The sequence below is a fragment of the Eleutherodactylus coqui genome, chromosome 13 (assembly GCF_035609145.1).
Source record: "Eleutherodactylus coqui strain aEleCoq1 chromosome 13, aEleCoq1.hap1, whole genome shotgun sequence".
Lineage (NCBI taxonomy): Eukaryota > Metazoa > Chordata > Amphibia > Anura > Eleutherodactylidae > Eleutherodactylus > Eleutherodactylus coqui.
Genome location: NC_089849.1, coordinates 124,743,255 through 124,763,758, shown reverse-complemented (window position 1 = coordinate 124,763,758; position 20,504 = coordinate 124,743,255). Strand labels below are relative to the sequence as shown.

Here is a 20,504-nt window from a genome sequence, read left to right as displayed (position 1 = left end):
AGCAGCCCTGGAAAAAAAAAAAAAAAAGTCAAAAAGTGGCCCCACTGAGCAATATGGCCGAGATTTCAAGAAATCCATCCACACACTATGGAAACAATTAGAAGAGTATATTGATCTGTATTGTGGATTTTAATTCCAATTCCAGCATCTCAATTTATTCTGTGGATTTCATCTCTTCAAACGATGGGGTGAAATCTGCAGAGAAGCTCCGCAAAACATGCAACAAATCCACATATAAAACGAGGATTCTGACACCCATTCAATGTGAAATTGCAGCAAAATCCACAGTAGATATTCAGCGGAGAACAAGAAGATTTTCAGTTTTGACGTTTATATCCACTGTGGATTTTACCGCGATTCCACAGCAAATTGGTGGCAAAATCCTTGTGTGTTATATGTGGATTTGCTGTATGGTTAGCAAAGCCTTAAGATATGGTCACAGATCGCAGAAGGGGTGCGGCTGCTCCACGCTGGAAAAATCATCACCAAAAACTGGGTCAAAATTCGCACACAATGATGTGGATTCGCAGCGGACATCATCCCTTCAATTCAAAAGGTCCAATCAGCTGCAGATCCTCAAAGAGTCAAAATAAGCATCAAATAGTGTGGATTGTGACACGGATCCACCCCGAAATCTGCTACAGGTGAATGCACCCCTGGTGCGCGTTCACACAGCACTCATCCGCTGTGGATTTTGGTGCCGGTCTGCAGGAGATTTCACTCCTCTACTTTGAATTTCATTGAAAAGGTGAAATCTGCTGCAGAAGCGCACACCAATCCTCACATATCATAGATTCCATCTCTAGAAATCATGGCGGAAATCTGCGCCGGCGCTGGGGATTACTGCAGTGGCTATGCAAATATTTGGCTGCCGATCCACATGTGGATTTAGTCCTCTTCGGTGGGTAAATCCACTTGCAGAGTTCCTGACACGGATTCCACATCAAGTAGGGACAGGTCCTCTTTCTGCCATTACATTCAGTAGGCGTCCCCCCGGATGCATGCATGCCCACTGAGGCACTTCGCCAGTCTGGCCCAGGTACCCGCACTAGAGATGCAGGCACAGCTGGGGCTCCTGATTCTACAGAGGGGTGAACAGACTTCTCAGCACCGTTTCCTCGAGCCGAAGAGGGGTTATGTAAGAACAAGCTACAGGATAGGCTGATAAAACCTACTGAAAAAGTCTTAGAATCGCACACTCTCTACGTTGAAAAAAAAAAAAAAAAAAAGAAAAAAGAAAAATAAACGCAGCTACTTTTTAAGCTCCTGTCAAACATACATTTTATGTTTTGGGTGAGGCGTGCTTTAGGGGAAAATCATTTCAGTTGTTTTTTGAGAGTATCTCACCGATGCTCGACCCAGCGCCCCCTGCAGTACGGGCAGATCAGCCACCGGACACCACACCTCCCCTATCAGGCATCGCTCCCGCACACTGCACAAGTTCAGAATCTGATAGATGTGCTTCATCTTCCTCACGCTGACTTTCCAAGGATGTAGGATGGAAGCAGCCCGGTGGAGCACTTGTGTGAGGAAGCCCTCCGTTTGGGCCAGCACCTGCAGTAGGACAGGAGGGGAGAGGTAACTGCTCAGGGGGGTCAGTCAACTCTGAAGTACAAGTCATGATTATATATTGAAAATGTAACTTCAACGGCCCAACAGTATTGTACAACGCACAGTATAAGAGGAGAACCTCAATGGGAAGAGCGCCCCACTGCAGCCCAAAAGGGAACAACAGAACAAGGTCCAGAGGTCCCTTGTCCGGAGAAGTAGGGTCCTTTTAGACAGGCAGATTCTCGTTTGCTCTTGTGCAGCCCATTTATATCGGCAGATACATTGTTGGCTCCTTCAAATGAGACATTGTTCAGTCATTCACATTTGCTGTACAAGTCAACGAGAAGGACTGGATGAGCGCGGCCTACACCGAACATGAAGTGAACGAGCCGACCATGGCTTTATGCTGCATGAAATGAATGAAAAGCGAACCATTCTTGTTCATCGTTCAGTCGTTGGTTTGCATTTAGACTGAACGACTATCATTCACTTGAACGATATTGGACCGATCACGTTCCGTCTAAAAGCACCTTAGACACTTGTCCCACTCACCCCGATTGTCAGTGATCAGTCTCACAATGCACAAACGCAGACACCCATTATTGCCATCAGCGGAGTCTAGAAGCTTGTATGCCCCCATGTCCACCTAAAGAAGTCCTCAGCGATGCGGGAAGGCAGCTTCTCTGCCCAGTGCCATCTACGAGGTTACTAATATGCTCTGCATTCACCAACGGCAGGAAAATAATGCTTAACTTGAAATGAGATTACGGTGCTTTAATGGAGTTGTCCAGAATTGGAAAAACTTCTTCCATAAGCAGTGCCAGGCAACCCTCTAACTCAGAGATGGTGATGATGATTATCTGTTCAGTCGAGGCCGACTGTCGGTCATTTTATGGATCACCGTTCTCCATACTTCCCTACCCTTGATCGCTTCTTTCAGTTTTTCCATGTGCATGTCTGTATCCGCCCTGATTGCGCCCAGCCAACGTGGTGTTTGGCGTCCTCTTCTTCGTGACCCACTAACTGTATCGAGCACCAATGTTTTTTCTAGAGAATTGGCTCGCATGATGTGTTCAGAGTACGAGCGCCGCTGTTTGCCGGTTTTGCCCTCTAGCGGTATTTTTAGTTTGATACGCTCTAGGACCATCTTGTTGGTGACCATTGTTGTCGGCGGTATACGCAGCATTCTTCTCCAGCACTGGAGTTCAAAAGCATCAGTTTGCCTTCTGTCTGCCTTCCTGAATGTCCAACTTTCACGGACATGTATGGAGATCGATACACAACCTTTTCTGGTCCAAGGATCAAATTATTAGACTCAACTAATTGGAAGTGGTGTAGTAAAACTTAAAGGAGTACTCCAATCTAAGACAGTAGGGCTTATGAACAGTCTAGCCCATAAATATCTGATTGGTGCGAGTTCTGACAACGAAATCGGTACCTATTAGAAGAGTTGGGTGTCCACTTGCCCCTAAGAGGAGACCATGTATGAAACAGTTTCAGTTATCATTTATGTCAGCTACTCAAACTTCTGTCTAAACCAAAATGAAATATCTGCATGTGCTGCCATTGTTCTAGCTCACCTGCTCCCTTCTGGAGCACCAGAGTCAGGAGACCCTTATCTGCCCATACATGGGAGCCCCAGAGATGGCCACGTCGTGCACTAGTATCTCTTCCACTTCTTCTGACACAGAACATACACAGATGATTGAACGCTTCTGTCTATAGTGGTCAAGAAGAATCACAAAGAATGGTGGCAGCTGACGGGGCACTCTGGTGAGAGCCTCTGCTCCATCAGCTCAGGGGTCTCAGACTCCCACTGATCAGAACTGCAGCTGTTCTAATTGTGCGTTTAGACGGAACAATTATGGTTTACAAAACTGTTCAAATGAACTAAAGTGAATTTTTAGAGATCATCCCATGTAAACGCAGCCAACAATGGAATGACGGCTAAGACTCGTGAGGGTCCCGTTCGTCAATCAGTTTCGGCCGAGTAGACGGTTTGCAGCAGCACTCAATGTGTATTCCCCACAGGGAGAGGTGGAAAAATGCCAGCCACTAATGTGAGTCTGACCCCAAGACCCAAAAGTCAGATCCAGAAATCTAGAAGAATGGTGGCAGCATACAACAGTATTATAAAGACTATGAAATCTGTATTTTCCCATAGTCTAAAAAGGTCGGCTACGTTTCAGCTTGAAGAAGGCTCTATTCTGGGCCGAAACGTAGCCGACGTTTTTAGACTATGGGAAAACAAAGATTTCATAGTTTTTATGACATTATTGTATGCTGCCACTATTCTTCTAGATTTCATCCGGCATAAAAATCCTCGCCAGTTCATTCACTTGTTGGCAGTATAACCACTGATCGGAATGTGAGACACTGAACGATAAGTGAATGAAGCCTGCACGAGCGTGGAGGAGCCGATGAGGTCACCAGCTCGCTCGCCCAAACAAGAATCGGGAGATTCTCATTCTGTGTAAAAGGACCATAAGAATCTCGCTTTGTTGTAAGATCCTTTGTTCCATAAGAAACTGCTGGTCAACGTCAACCAAAATGGCATCGAACGAGGGACAATGGCTTTGGTGCAACATGTAACAGATCTGAGAACCATTCGCGGCGCGGTGATTCTCATCCAGTAACTCTAGGATTGGCCCCTCACATTTTGCATGTCTTGGATCCGCAGCAAGAGATCTTTCAGCGTTTCAAGACGGACGGTTTCATCGTCGGCATACGGATACATGTGACAGTGGAAACTAAGGAAGAAAAAAAAAGGATGTCAAATACACAAGATGGCCGGAAACATACAGGGACCTGGCGAGGTTTTGGAATCACTCACCAGCTTGCAATCTTTTTCACCTTCTCTCCTATTCTCTCGCCCCAGTAGGATATTAAGAATATAATTTGCGTTACGCTCTCCCCCTGTGTGAAAGGCAGAACAGTCGTTGGCTGCAGGCACTTCTGGCTACTCTTCAAGGAGATCACTCACACACTCTCACACACACTCTCACACACACACACACTCACACACTCACACACTCACTCACTCACTCACACACTCACACACTCACTCACTCACTCACACACTCACACACTCACACACTCACTCACACACTCACTCACACACTCACTCACACACTCACTCACACACTCACTCACACACTCACTCACACACTCACTCACACACTCACTCACACACTCACTCACACACTCACTCACACACTCACTCACACACTCACACACTCACACACTCACTCACACACTCACTCACACACTCACTCACACACTCACTCACACACTCACTCACACACTCACTCTCACACTCTCTCACACACTCTCACACACTCTCACACACTCTCACACACTCTCACACACTCTCACACACTCTCACACACTCTCACACACTCTCACACACTCTCACACACTCTCACACACTCTCACACACTCTCACACACTCTCACACACTCTCACACACTCTCACACACTCTCACACACTCTCACACACTCTCACACACTCTCACACACTCTCACACACTCTCACACACTCTCACACACTCTCACACACTCTCACACACTCTCACACACTCTCACACACTCTCACACACTCTCACACACTCTCACACACTCTCACACACTCTCACACACTCTCACACACTCTCACACACTCTCACACACTCTCACACACTCTCACACACTCTCACACACTCTCACACACACTCACACACTCACACACTCACACACTCACACACTCACACACTCACACACTCACACACTCACACACTCACACACTCACACACTCACACACACACACACACACACACACACACACACACTCACACACACTCACACACTCACACACACTCACACACTCACACACACACACACTCACACACTCACACACTCACACACTCACACACTCACACACTCACACACTCACACACTCACACACTCACACACTCACACACTCACACACTCACACACTCACACACTCACACACTCACACACTCACACACTCACACACTCACACACTCACACACTCACACACTCCTCTAGTTGGCGAAACAGAAGAAGGAAAACTACGCGCACCATTGGACGTCACGTTGTAAGATCTTACAGACAGAAGAAGGGGTTTACACCCCGAAGCTGTCAGAAGTCTAATAAAGAGTATTGTTCACCATTTTCATTCATGCCAGACATCTATGGCCACTTTATGATGTGTCCTATTGTAGGATATATGTGATGACATGATCAACCAGAAGATCACATTTACATCTGATGCCTTCCCCTCTGGGAGAATCATTACCAACAGCCAGTGGTGTCCATGTGGTTTCTGAGATTATTTATATACATGCATACATACATATATGCACATATACACATACACGGCCGGTTGCCTGGTACAGGCTCTTTGTACAACCGAATAGACAGGTTAGGGGTAACTCACTGTTACGAGGTCCTCCATTGGTTCAGACATCTCCACAAAGTTGACAATGAGGTATCCTCGGCAGGCTCGCCATAACAGACGTTCAAAGGCATTCATACGCCACGGGTGAATGACTCCGGCCATAAAACTGAATACAAACGTGGAGTATAAAGTATTGTATCCACGTATAAATACAGCGCCCATGACCCAAACATCAAGGTCTCAATATTTAGCCCATGTTTATAGTACAGAAGCCCAATTCATGTACAAGTGGTCTCTAGGAGTGAGTTATGAAGGGAATGTGAATTCAGCATTCTGTAAGTTGTTTCAAAGTAATTCCATATGGAGATCCGATCCCTGTATCCTTACAAGGACAATATCATGAATGGAGTTGGGTGCATGCTGTAGGTTTGTCTCTGAGCACAGATATAAAGCCAATGGTAGACCATCTGACCATCAGGTTAATGCTTCCCACCGATCACTCGACCAGCAGGTTGCGCTTTGTCTGAAGACCCTTTAACACGGAATGGTTATCGTTCAAAAATAATCGTTCAAACGAGCAAAAGTGAGTGATAAAATCATTCAATGTAAAACGCAGCCAGCGACTGAACAGCGAATGAGAAGTCAGTCACCTTTTCATTTCATGCAGCATAAAAATCATCGTTGGCTCGTTCACCAATCGTTCGGTTTAAATCCCAGTCGTTCAGTCCTTCTCATCACTTATACAGCGGATGTGAACGACTGAACAATTTCTCATTTGAATGAACCAATGATGTATCTGCTGTATAAACAGGCCGCCCCCGAGAGCGAATGTACTGGCTGTACTGGTGGTGACGTCACTCGCTCGTCCAAAAAATACATTGTTTGGTGTAAACGGACCCAACAGGTTCAAGACCTGAGCTCCATGTGCACTTTGTACAGGGACTTAAGTATAGATAAGGCTGCCGACTAAATAAATATTCAGCATGGGGGAGAGAATCTCCTCATTAAAGTGGACCTACTGCCACCGTGTCTGGAGATTGCTGTTACACACCGATTTTTGCATTTCCGATTCTCTAGCCCATGTCTGACACCGGCTTAGTAGTTCAGTTCTGCCCATTAGACCCCCTTGTTCTTGCACGGCAGAGTAGTTCCCACCATCGTGGAGTCTAGCCAATAAGAATTAGCGCACGAGAAGCAGCTTCGCATGACACTAAACATCGGAGGTGACATTCTGAGAGGGAGCCGACAGAACCGCAAGGGGCTCCATAACAAGCTTGTAAAGCAACATCCGGACTGAGGAGAATTGTTTGAGCGTTTTGTGTGATCTAACGGAGAAATGTAACGTTTAAAACGGTTTTATCACAACGGACATTTTATCCCCTATCCATAGCATGGATGATAAATGTCAGATCGCAGGGACTTGAATGGAGGTCCTGATGCCTCCTGTCCTCCAGACAGTAGGACCGCAGTCAGGAGAAGCTGGGGTGGGGAGGGAACATGCATGGTGCCACTCCATCCTGGTGCTCAGTTGTATCGGCCCCAAAGACCTTGGAAGCAGCAGCAGGGCACCAAAGTCCTCCAGATTGGGGCTGGGCAGGAAGTGACTGGTGGACATCCCAGTGATGGAGTCCCCAGTGATCATCCGTTATAGATAACCCCCTTAACTGTAAAACAACGCTTTTAGCTATATGAAAAGGAACCCAACTGCTCCTACTAATATCACTCGAATCCAATTCTTGGATACAGAGAGGAGAAAGAAATAACTTTTCAAGAGTTGACATGAAGATATACAAGTCTGACTTTTGCACAATATGAGCTTAGAATTTTAGATCCCCAACACAGATGGACACAGGATACAATTTTATGGGGTGCCAGTCATCCTGCATGTAGACTCTTGACTGCGGTAGCAGCCCTACATATTCCCTATGCACAACTAAGCAAATCGGTTTCCCTTTATTGCCTCAGGATAGGTCGCCACTAAAAAAATAATAATTAAGAGCCAACAACTTACCTAACTCGGAGGTCGTGTCTGGAGGTCACCGTAGAGTCAACGAAGGGGTCAGTGTCGGCACTTTCTCTCCAAGACTCAGACTCCGGCTATAGAAAGACCAAGAGTATCAAGCATTACACAACGGTGATAGAACTGCTGGCCGTTATCATGTCCGCACTATTTCCCTATATTGCCACATACCGTATCTATGCATAGGGGAGGGGATAGGTAGTCTGATGACGGTGTTGGCCACCTTGAAGAGCAGATAATGGGACTGGGAACCGGCAGATCGATGGACGGCAGAGAAGTAGTGCAAGTAACGTAACCCCTGAACCCCTCGGTTCCCGGGACAGAATTTTGTTCTAAAACTGGCGGCTTATTTTAAAGGGTTTTCCCAGCTCTTAAAAATTGATGACTTATCCTCAGTATTACAGGGGCAACGCCTACTGAAGTGAATGGGAGCTGTGCACTTAATACGCTACCAATACTCGCCGCTCAGAACATAGAAAAAGAAGCAAGCGGTCATGTGCCGAACACTAGGTGATCAGCAGCAGCTTCTTCCGGGTTGCGATCTGCAGGTATTAGGGCTACAGCACTAGATAGAGAGCCACCAGAATAGGGGAGGTTTTTTTTTTAAACACACACACGCACACACGCGCGCACGCACGCACACACGAACACACGCACGCACACACACACGCACACACGTCCACCGCTGCAGGGGCTTAGCCGCTTGGGTCCTCTCAATGTAATGAAGTTCTTTCAGCAGACAGGAAATTAAAATCCCTGCCTGCTGAAAGAGCTGCCTCTGATTGGCTGAGCACTCAATTCAATGAATGGCTGAGCTCTGCCTGTGATTGGCTGAGCACTCAGCCAGTCAGACGCAGCCCTTTCAGCAGGCAGAACTTCATTACAGTGACGGGACCCAAGTGGCTAAACGCCCTGGCAGCGAGGTGAGTTTTATATATATAAAAAAAATTTAAATTTATTTTTTCTTTTTAAAACACATGCTAAGGATGATTTTTCAGGGAAGGGCTTATATTTAAAGCCCCTCCCTGAAAATAACTGCAAAGGGTGCTGGCAGACAATTGCTTTCAATAGGGCTGCCGGCAGCAGCTGCAGACCCATTGACAGCATTGGTGCACGGACATACATTTCCTACCCTAGGCTTATACTTGAGGCACCTAATTTTCCAATTTTTTACAGTAAAATTAGGTGCCTAGGCTAATACTTGAGTATATATGGTACATTTCTAAGTTTATACACTGGCAGGGTTTAGTAGTTATTAGTCACTTAAGCCTACATGAAGGATATAAACTTCATGTATATAAAGAGATATACACACTCCATCCATCCATCCACATAGTACATTTGCCCTACATATCTATGTAGATACATATAGAGTGAGAGAGCGAGCTTTAGGCCTCCTGTCTACGGGCGTAGTGATATCCCGTGGCAGATCTCCGCCACAGGAGCCACCGCCAGAGAGTGGCTCACCGTGAAGAATCGTGGCATTCTGCGATTTGAATCCCGCGAGTGGAGAATCGCTATGATTCTCCACTCATGGACAGCAGGGCTGCACTTTCCATAGTAGTCCTTGGAAAACGTTCACTGCGTTTCCCTCGGCCAGATTATCGTCATGAGAAACGCAGTGAGGAATCGCCCATGGACAGGAGGCCCAACATGGACAACACATATGCATCCGTTTTGCTGTAAAAGCCAACATGCAAACATATCTTTTTCTCAAAGCACAATCATTATCCAACTATTTGTCTTATCCCTCACAGCTCCCCCTTCTGCATATACTTTCGATTCAGACCCAAGTTAATTGGGTTTTTTCATGCGAAATGACCTTGTCCTCCTAAATGTTCCATACAAGAGCCAAACCACCCGCATCTACGTATTAGCAGAGAGAGAAGTAACTAATCAACTTTTGGCTAGACAAAGGCAAGGGGCGCAGGGCTGTGGCTTCTGTCCCACAGGAGTGCAGAGCTGATCCATGGTGTCGGAGGAAGAAAATAGCATTAAGAACGGACCTCCTGACTCGAGCCCTTAGTATCCAGTATCAGTACGTTATCCTGATGTTACCTCAATAAGTACTGGCAAGAAGAACACTGAAAAGACAACTCGTGGCATGGGGCACCCACCAGCGGTCCGGTGAACCTCTGACTTTCTCGCAGTATATTGGAATACTCCCGCAGCTCTCGCAGTCGTTCCTTCAGAGTCTGTCTGTTGCCGGATACCTCTCTTAGCTCTTTGGCCAGTTGCTCGGATTCCTCTTGTATTCTCAGTGCATCTTTGGGTAGAGGGGCCGGCGGGGATGCTGAGGAGACCGGGATCTTCATGTCAGCCTTGCGCAGTTCCTGTTCCAGGTACCCTGAGATAATACAGTCATCAGCCATCATGTCCGGAATTCATATATTACTTGGCAGTCCTAGAAACTCACCAAAAGTCGTCTCCATGTCATCACAGCGTCTGATCTCCGACACATAGCGGCGCTGGAAGGCGTTAACATTCTGGTTAAGCTGAAAAATGAAAAACAAGATCATCAAATCTGACTCCATTATATCCAGTTCTGCTTCATTAGGAACCTTGTGTTACTGTGAGCCTCACTTCTGGGGTTAGGACATGTGCATACTGCTGATGGTGGGCAGGTGACTACTTTCTGCAGGGTCAGCAGACTACATTTGCATAGGTTAGCTCAATGGGCTAGCTTTAGAGGTCGGGCTTCTAAGTCAGGAGGCCCACTGGCAGCACTGGCAATATTTAATAGCAGCTTGGTTCATCCTTCCATCATTCACAGGCTGCGCGGCAGTCTGGTATCCTCCATCTGCTCCACTCCAGCACCATGCACACTGTGAGGTCTTCATTTGTCCTCTTCTGTCTGTGGATGTGAAGTGAGCAGACAGAAGAGCATGACTGTGGATTCTCCAGCACCGGCAATGCCCATGAAGTGTGCGGACAATGAGGCTGGAGTATGGCGAGCTGGATAAATGCGTGTTCATTAGATTTATACTACAACCTCAACTCCAAAAAAGTTGGTCCGCTGAGTAAAATGTAAATAAATGTAAAGGGAAAAAAAAAGTAATATAATGATTGGAAATCTCATCTCATCAGATTTTATCCACAATATAACAGAACACATCGGAAGGGGAAAGGAGACATTTTTCAATTTCAGTTAAAGGGGGTCTTCTCACCAGGTACGAGCGCCATGAAGTAAGTTATGTTGCTCATACTGCAAGTTCCCTGGAGTCCGGGGAGGTATTTCTTATAATAACCCGCTTCCAAGTTCCAGTGTTGTCACCCCCAAAAGTCAGCTCGGACCACGCAGCAGGACCACTGGTTACAAGCTGTAGGCAAGCACTCTCATTGACTGCTCCAGGAGTGCGGGTGCACAGTAGGCTGCCAGCTGCATCATATGTGCTGACTTTCAGGGTGACAGCGCAGGATCGCAGAGCTAGGTAAGTATAAGAAATACCTCCCCGGACTCCACAGAACCCGCCGTGTGAGCACCAGAACTTAGTATATGCATTCCTGGTGACGGGCTCCCTTTAACTCAATTAGTTAATTGATGGCCGCAGTATATTTCCCAAAAGGTCGGACAGGTTTAATAAGAGGCTGGAAAAGCAAGTGGTGCTAATTACAAACAGCTGCAGAGCCAATTTTCTACTATTTCTATAAAAAACATTGTGTGTTTGACAGGCAGAGTCAGGATCCAACCGGTGAGCCCCTGCACTCCCAGCGGTAGCTCTTCCTATTGAGCTATCCTGCATGTGGACAGCTCCTCTCCTGAAACTATCTGTGAGCCTTGAGCTGACTCCTAGTCCCCAGTTCCAGAACTGGCTCCACGCTGCTCTAATTAGGGACACAATATAAACCTGGCCTCGAACCGCCCACACTTGTGTGTTTATTGTGCCTCTAACCAAGCTATGCTCCCGCATACCTGCTCCTCTACATTCCACAACACTTCTGCTTGATTCATAGTTATTGGTTGTTTGGGTTGAATCGACCATTGTGCAACATAAATATATGCCTCCTCTACAACTGATCGTCCATCTTGTGTACCAGACCTCGGCTATCTCCTGACGGAACATTAACTTATTCCACAAGACTTCTGCTCGATTCAAAACCTGATTGGTTGTTTGGTGAATCAGGCAACCCAAACAACCAATCAGGTTGTGAATCGAGCAAAGGTCTTGTAGAATAAGTTAATATGCCTCCTGATGACTCTCCCGCCTGAACCCTCTGTACTATTCCTCCAACTTGTGTACCAGACCTCAGCTATCTCCTGACGACTCTCCCGCCTGAACCCTCTGTACTATTCCTCCAACTTGTGTACCAGACCTCGGCTATCTGCTGACGACTCTCCCGCCTGAACCCTCTTTGCTGCACCGCCATCTTGTGTACCAGACCTCAGCAATCTCCTAACGACTCTCCCGCCTGCACCCTCTGTACTACTCCACCATCTTGTGTACCAGACCTCGGCTATCTCCTGACGACTCTCCCGCCTGAACCCTCTGTACTACTCCACCATCTTGTGTACCAGACCTCGGCTATCTGCTGACAACTCTCCTGCCTGAACCTTCTGTACTACACTGCCATCTTGTGTACCAGACCTTGACCACAACAGGTGACTCCAGTCCGGAATAGATCGTGACAGAGCTCCTCAGAAGCAAAGATGGTCAGATGTTCACCAAACTGTAAAAATTGTGGAACAATTTCAGAAGGATCCTTGATGTAAAGATGTGAAGACTTTGAATATCCCACCATCTACAGCACATAATGTAAAAGATTCAGAGAATATGAAGAAGTCCCTGTGCACCAGGGACAAGGCCGACGGTCAGTATTGGATGCTTGAGAGCTACAAGCCTTCAGGCGTCGCTGCAGTAACAAGCATGCTTCAGCACCCGACACACAATATCTGCAAACAAATGCATAATGGCTTATTGTACTAACCAGATAAAAATGTAAGGTCCTTAGTGCACGATTTGATCAAATCCATGTAAGCCAAGGCGAACCTTAATGGATGGGTACCTGGCTCTACAGACATGAATGGGAACGCTGGGTCCCTGGCTTACATACCATCACTGAACCACCTGGGGCAGATGGGAAAGTGGAGAGCAGGACAGACGTGCAGGCAGCCGACACAAATGCATTGCCTACAGAAAGTATGTCTGCACATCCAACCAATAAATGTAAGGCTGCACAATAAGCCATTATGCCTTTGTTTGCAGATATTGTGTGTCGGGTGCTGAAGCATGCTTGTTACTGTAGTTCTTGCAGCCGTGGCTTATTGTGCAGCTTCACACTTCATTTATGTGTTGGATGTGCAGACTTTATTTTCTATATGCATTAAAAACAGACATGATTCTGTAATACAATCCCTGCATGGGCTCAGTAATGGGCCTCCTGCAGACAGCCGAGTCGGATCCTGCGTGAGAATTCTTGCAGCAGGATGCGAGCTGTGCCCCTGCAGCGACCCGCGGCTCACCTGCTCTGGCGTCTCGCTCCGCCCTGCTATGTGTCGGCTGCGAGGCTCCCACAGAAATAGGACATGCTGCGATTTGTTTACCATGCGGGTCAAATCAGGGCTGTCTGCATAGGACTGCATTATCTAATGCAACCCTATGGCAGCGGGCACGGGCAGAAACTCTGCCGCGGAATTTCCGCCCGTGTGCAGGAGGCCATACTTCCAGAAATCATTGCCCGAGAGCACAGTTCACCATGTAATCCACAAATGCAAGATAAAACTGTACTATGCAAAGAAGAAGCCATATATCAACACAATCCAGAAGTGCCGGCATCTTCTCTGGGCCAAAGCTCATTTACAACTGATTGAGGAATCAGAATGTCAAATTGGTTATGGGAACCACAGATGCCATGTCCTGCGGACTCCGGAGGAGAGGAACCACCCAGCTTGTTATCAGCGCACAGTTACTACACCTCGGATGGTATGGGTGGCATTAGTGCCTATGGCAAGGGCAGCGCACACATCCTGACAGGCACCATCAATGCCGAGCCATATATAGGGGTTGTAGAACAACATCTGCTCCATCCACACGTCTCTTTCAGTGATGGCCTTGTATATTTCAGCAAGATAATGCTAAACTGCATCCACCACAACAGCATGGCCTCACAGAAGAGGAGTCCGGGGTGAAGCGGCCGCCGGCAGTCCGAACCTTCCACCAATAGAAAACATTTAGCGCATTATAAAACAAAGAATCCGGCAGAGATGACCGAGGACTGCGGAGCAGCTAGACTCCTCCATCAGACAAGAATGGGATAGGGAGGGAGGGAGGAAGGGAGGGGTTGGGGAGGGAAACCGTTATGCACAATGATGACTGATAATATATTTGAAATATGTAAAAGAAAAGTTGGAAATGTTCAATAAAAAATATCTAATTTAAAAAAAAAAAAAAAAAAAAAAAAAAAAGACAAGAATGGGACAACATTCCTCTCCCAAAGCTCTAGCAATTGTGTAGCATCCCCTAGGAGACTAATGGTGGACACGGCACTCACCCAACTTTTGTGAGAAGTGTTGCTGCCATCAATTTCTAAAAGGAGTTAATTTTTTAAAAATGAAATGGAAAAATGTCCCCTCCCTCTCATATAAGTAAACCCTTGAGTAGCATTGCTCTTAAAGGGGTTGTCCCGCGGCAGTAACTGGGTCTATACACTTCTGTATGGCCATATTAATGCACTTTGTAATGTACATTGTGCATTAATTATGAGCCATACAGAAGTTATTCACTTACCTGCTCCGTTGCTAGCGTCCCCGTCTCCATGGTGCCGTCTGATTTTCAGCGTCTAATCGCCCGATTAGACGCGCTTGCGCAGTCCGGTCGTCTTCTTTTCTGAATGGGGCCGCTCGTGCCGGAGAGCGGCTCCTTGTAGCTCCGCCCCGTCACGTGCCGATTCCAGCCAATCAGGAGGCTGGAATCGGCAATGGACCGCACAGAAGACCTGCGGTCCACCGAGGGTGAAGATCCCGGCGGCCATCTTCACCAGGTAAGTAAGAAGTCACCGGAGCGCGGGGATTCAGGTAAGCACTATCCGGTTTTCTTTTTTAACCCCTGCATCGGGTTTGTCTCGCGCCGAACGGGGGGGGGGGCTATTGAAAAAAAAAAAAAAACAACCCGTTTCGGCGCGGGACAACCCCTTTAAGTAAAGCTGTTTTCAACTTAAGTCAATGTGTCAGGGCAGCGGCGGTCCCTCAAATAAAGTTGCATTCCTCTGATAAGGGTGCCGACTGCCCCATGACCCCGGGCGCCGCTCAGTGAGCCGGCGCGCAGCTGATGCCGGTCACTTCCTGCTTCTCCTGCATCAGCGCACGCCTACTCCTCCCCTCTCCACAATGCACTGTGCCGGCTGAACGTTGCTGTGTCTGCCTGCCTCCTGACACAGAACAACAGCTGAATCCCCGAGGTGCCGGCTGAACACTGCCTGCCTCCTGAATCCCCAGTAAAGAAACGTTTGCAAATACTGCAGTCCTATGTCAAAGCACAGATAACACAGTGATACGTACTGCTATAATGATGTCCCTGCAGTCCTATGTCAAAGCACAGATAACACAGTGATACGTACTGCTATAATGATGTCCCTGCAGTCCTATGTCAAAGCACAGATAACACAGTGATACGTACTGCTATAATGATGTCCCTGCAGTCCTATGTCAAAGCACAGATAACACAGTGATACGTACTGCTATAATGATGTCCCTGCAATGGTAATTTATTCTTTCCAGTTGTGTTTTATAGTCATTCAGTATTGTTATTGTTTTTGGTATTACAGACCAGAGCTATTCTATATTAAATGGGGTTTGGTGTGTTTTTTGGAACATCTAGAACCAATTAATTGGATTTACATTAATTCCTATGGAAATAATGTCCTCAACTAACATTGATTGCTTCCGGACGGATTAATGACATTGGTTGAGGTTCTACTGTATTCTATTGTGGATAAAATCTGGTCAGCTGAGATCTCCAAACATTCTTTTTTTATTTACATTTTTTGCAATGTCCCAACTTTTTGGAAGCATTACAAGTTGGTGTACCTTTCCCTCCATTCTTAAGATCAGAATAGCCAAACCCTGGTGTACTCAGTGCTGTGGGGGTGCTCTGTCCTTGCATTATTTGGCACCCCTGCGGTTCCTTTGTCTCCTCTCCCTTCTCACATGCTGCTCCATCATACAGGGGGATGCTCATGTAGGAGTGGGCGGCTTCACACATCATTACTCCTCTCATCTCTGTAAATACTCTGCACTGCTCTTTACAATGTCAGCAGCGCGCCTTACACTCAATAAGTAGAAACTTGGCTTACAGGAATTACACATTTTCTCTCCAAAAGTAGGGAAATTAACCAATTCAGTCATTATTAGGCTGTACCCCCAAAAAAACGTATCCTGGACACTGGAAACGCCACTTCTGGCTTTCAGCCAAAGAGAAGACAAAAAAGGCACATGTGAATATACCCCTTTGGCCAACTCCACTCAGGCGAGCGCGTTACGAGTCCGTGAATCCCACCCCATATCGCGCCCCCCAGCATGTGAATTACACGAGGATGCAGGGTGTTTTCAGGTCCAAACCGCCTCGCATCACATCGAGGAAGAAGCAATCCTGCGCTGCGCCTCTCAGCCCGGGGGAGGATCGCGGGGTTTCTCCAATTGAAGTCCGTGCGATGCTGCCGGCCGCATTGAAAACAACGAGTGCTGCAATGTGAGAGCATGCAGAGAGGTAGAACAAGCCGCGATCTGTTTCCCGCATGGCATCACATGGGTATCATGGGCATGTGCCCTTTCTAATGAATGGGGTTCATATTTACGCGTCTTGCAACGCACAGATCTCGCACAATTTTGTCGCCCGTGTGAAGGCAGTCTTAGACCAAGATCTCAGCCTTCTGTTACTCTGAAGTCTATGACACATTATTCAAGGGTCTACACACACAGTAGTTTTTGGGGGCGTTTATGGCTTTTTTTCTTCAAAAACACAACATGATCTGGTACGGCACTTTTTTTTTTCCCATCCGTTTACAATTGCTGATCCATCCTCAGAATAAGACCTCAATACCCGATCAGTGGGGGCCACCACTTGGGATCATCGCCAGTCACCTGACTGAAGGGGCTGCGGCACTTGTGCGAGCGCTGCAGTCACATCTGAGCGTGAACCGGCCCGTACTCGGAGCGCCATGTTACTTTAAAGCAGCCATTGTAGTACTACAGGCGGTCCCGATCACTTCACCAACCAGCTAGTCATGGCCTTTCTCAGGACTAAGGTTGCCACCCGGCCGGTAGTTGTGCCCCAAACTCCATCAGTAAAAAATAATTGACCTGCAGTTAGACACGAGCTAAATGGTCCCGTCCCACCGCCGAGTCTCCGGGTCTCACGCCCGCTTATCTGGCGGAGCAGCAAAGAGTTAACGAACAGATCTGACGCATCACACTGAGTGCCGCCATCCGTCCGCACTGTAGAGCAGGCAAGTGGAAATTATGTCGCAGATGTGGGGGGGGGGAGGAAGAAGAAGAGGAAGAAGAGGAGGACTTATGGATAGTTACAAGCTTCAGATCATCATAGCAACAAAGTGTTAGGAATTGGAAATATTGTAGAAAACTGCTTATATAGCAATCCCCTCATTTACTGTCATCAGCAGACTGTTCCCTGCAGCGATACATTAGATGAGGGTCTGCCTTGCATCGGCCCCCCCAGAGGATCCAGGGGGCTACAGATACTTACATCTCGAAACTCCACCAGCCCGAGCTCGCCCAGCTCGCTTACACATTGGTACTCGCTCCCAGACTGAAGAAATAGCTGCGCCAAACACATCTCCTCGCCGCGGAATAGAGAGCCCATCTTCGTGTCTGCAAACGGCATGGAGTATATAGAAGCACTAGTTAATAATAATAGTCAGACAGGCCGTTCCAGCGCATCAACTGCGGGTCAGCAGGGCTTGTGCCGGCTGCCCAGGGGTTAAAGCTACTCCTCATCCACCATTACTACAGGATTAGTGCACTCACCTGTACAGACAGGTGGGCCGCTGCCAGCAGTTCTACAGCCGGTGATGCAGCCGTGACCCCTTCGTAGGACCGCTGACCCAGATGGAACCGCAGGCACTAAGAATCCAGTATGAGTGGAGCTGAGCTTCCCACGGCACACAACTTCCTCTCTGCTGCTTCCACCCCGTGGGAGGAGACCAGCGGAGAGGAGCTGTGCCATAGGTGTGTGGGACAGAGGAGGCGGCGCTGCCAGAGGGGGCAGGAAGTCAATCAGGAAGTCTTGTGCTGGGAAGTTTTCATAGTCACGAGTTGTACTCCGGACTGGAGGAGGTGCTGCTGCGGTTACTGACCTCATTGCTAGCAGATAGTCAGCTGTTGGGAAACTACAAGTCCCAGCATGTCATCACAGCTCCGAGAGGAAGTTCTCAGAAAGAGAAGCAAACTATATCCTGTCAGCACTCGTTTTATATAGAATAATATTATAGATATTTGGGTTTTGGAGAAATAAAAAGGGTTTAATAAATAAAGTGTTTTTTACACGTTGTATTAGTAGATTGGTGAAACATTTGTGAAATCCTTGCAGATATGATGGGGGATGAACGCTTCCGGCTGCAGGGTCAGGGTAGGGCTAACTTCACACGGCGCAGCGCGATATCGCATCTTCACTCATGCAATGTTGTATCTTCCTGACGAACAATCTCACATTGCTGACGCCTGCGGTTTTATTGCGCAATAGACCACAGCAGAAGTGGCTGATACTAAAAACGTATCGCACGTACGTCGCAAGGTCGTGAATTGTAATGGCTGCATAGGGAAACATGGGCGGGAATAAATAGCAAATCGCAGAAAGATCGAGCAGAAAGCGATTCCCAAATCTCACATCGCATGATAGAAAGCGTCACATATGGAAAAGCACGGCTTTCAGAATTCTACATTTCTTGCACTCTCACATCGCTCAAACATCGTGCGATGTCCCCCGGTGTGAAGGCACACTTAGGGCTAACGCCCACGGATGAATTTCTGCTGCGTTTTAGGGCGCCTACCCACTTGTGTTGCCGATTTTCGCGCGTGAAGAACGCGGCATTTTCGCACGTTTTCCGCGCGTTTTTTGACAATCATGGGTGCATTAAGAGAAAAATAAGGACACATATGCAACTGACAGTTCCTATGTGAAAAAACCCCACGAAACGGAAAAAAACCCCAGATGGACAAGAACACATTCTATACTAATTGCTCCTGAGAAAAAACGCAAAACATCGCAGGAAAAAAATCGCCAGTGGGTAGGCGCCATTAAGCGGCGGAAATCTGCAGCGTTACCCCGGAGCTGTGAGGTTCTATTGAACCTAATAGCTCAATGTCCACGCCGCGGAATTTCGCAGCATGAAACAAACCGTGGCATGTTCTAATTGCCGCAGGAATACGCACTGCCGGCTTCCATTGTAGTCAATGTAGCACAGCAGAAGTATCGCGTGAAAATGGGCCCCACCGGCTGCGTCATCCGGCACCGCCGACGTGTCATGTGCTGTACTGCGCATGTACGACAGCTCGAGGGACGGGAACAGTGCGGCGGATCCAGGAGGTGAGTATGAGGCTTTGGGGGGGCGCCGTGGCAGACTCCACTGCGATATTCTACTAGCGGAGTCCACCACGGCTGTGGGCGTGAGGCCTCAGGGCTCCTACCCACTTGTATTTTTTTAACGCTGCGATATTGCTGCGTTTTTTTCACGCGATTGTCAATGGGACTTTCTAATGTTAAAAACGCATCGCACAAAAATCGTAAAGCACCAACGGGATGCGTTTTTAACATTAGAAAGTCCCATTGACAATCGCATTAAAAAACGCAGCGTTAAAAAAACGCAAGTGGGTCAGAGCCCCAAGAAAGACAAAAGGAAATAGTGCAAGGGGTTCACAAATCTGCATGTGCTGAGAGCGGCCAGGATGGACATGTCATCCACGGGAGCCCGCAGCCCTTCTATGTGTCCATGAATACATGTATGACCTAGGATGTTTTTTTCACACGGACTGATGATGAAACTCCTGGCATGTCCTATTCCTGTCTGTTGTATGGATGAGGTTATGCTAGTGTGAAGTGTTAATGTGCCACCTCTGCGGATATCAGCACAGACTTCAGTCCGTGTGCCGTCCAATGTTAAAAGCGTCTGAGCCTGTCAGGCGCACCTTGAACACACGGCTAGTGGAGCGTGATGGAAGCTCCCGCAGACATCATATTTGTAAAGCATTAGTGCTGCCCGCGTTGATTGTGTCCCAGAAATCTGGAAGTTTCGGGGTGTGAGCACATCCAGAGTGAGATGTTGCTGCATATGGCTGCAGGTGGACACGCAGCTCGTCTCCCCATACAAGAGTATGGGAGGTGCAGAGAGCTCTTAGAGGGGTTGTGCCCAGATGACATCCCCTCTTCATGTGCAATAATACTGTATGGCCGACGATCGTCACAGAGCGGTCCCTGCTCATGACTCCCCCTATGGCCAGAACAGAGAGCTGCCATCTGGGTGGGCCATCCTGGAAATGCCTCTATGGCTGGTGTTTTCACTGGCAATATCAGCTGTTTGCTGGGG

At 47.6% G+C, this 20,504-nt stretch overlaps 1 protein-coding gene across 2 annotated transcripts in view; it reads right to left on the bottom strand.

Moving 5' to 3' along the window:
• Positions 1-18,298, bottom strand: part of TCIRG1 (T cell immune regulator 1, ATPase H+ transporting V0 subunit a3) — a 37,222-nt gene extending 18,924 nt beyond the window's left edge. The window contains exons 1-9 of one of the 2 annotated variants that reach the window (XM_066586979.1): positions 17,950-18,298; positions 17,669-17,793; positions 10,387-10,465; positions 10,088-10,317; positions 7,962-8,047; positions 5,990-6,116; positions 4,385-4,467; positions 4,208-4,301; positions 1,348-1,554 (exon numbers count right to left, since the gene is read on the bottom strand). In XM_066586979.1, the coding sequence (XP_066443076.1) occupies positions 1,348-1,554; positions 4,208-4,301; positions 4,385-4,467; positions 5,990-6,116; positions 7,962-8,047; positions 10,088-10,317; positions 10,387-10,465; positions 17,669-17,793; positions 17,950-18,283 (1,365 nt within the window). In that variant the 5' untranslated portion in view covers positions 18,284-18,298. The remainder of the gene's footprint in view (positions 1-1,347; positions 1,555-4,207; positions 4,302-4,384; positions 4,468-5,989; positions 6,117-7,961; positions 8,048-10,087; positions 10,318-10,386; positions 10,466-17,668; positions 17,794-17,949) is intronic. The other variant, XM_066586980.1, reaches the window with a different exon arrangement.
• Between the last annotated feature and the right edge of the window lie 2,206 nt (positions 18,299-20,504).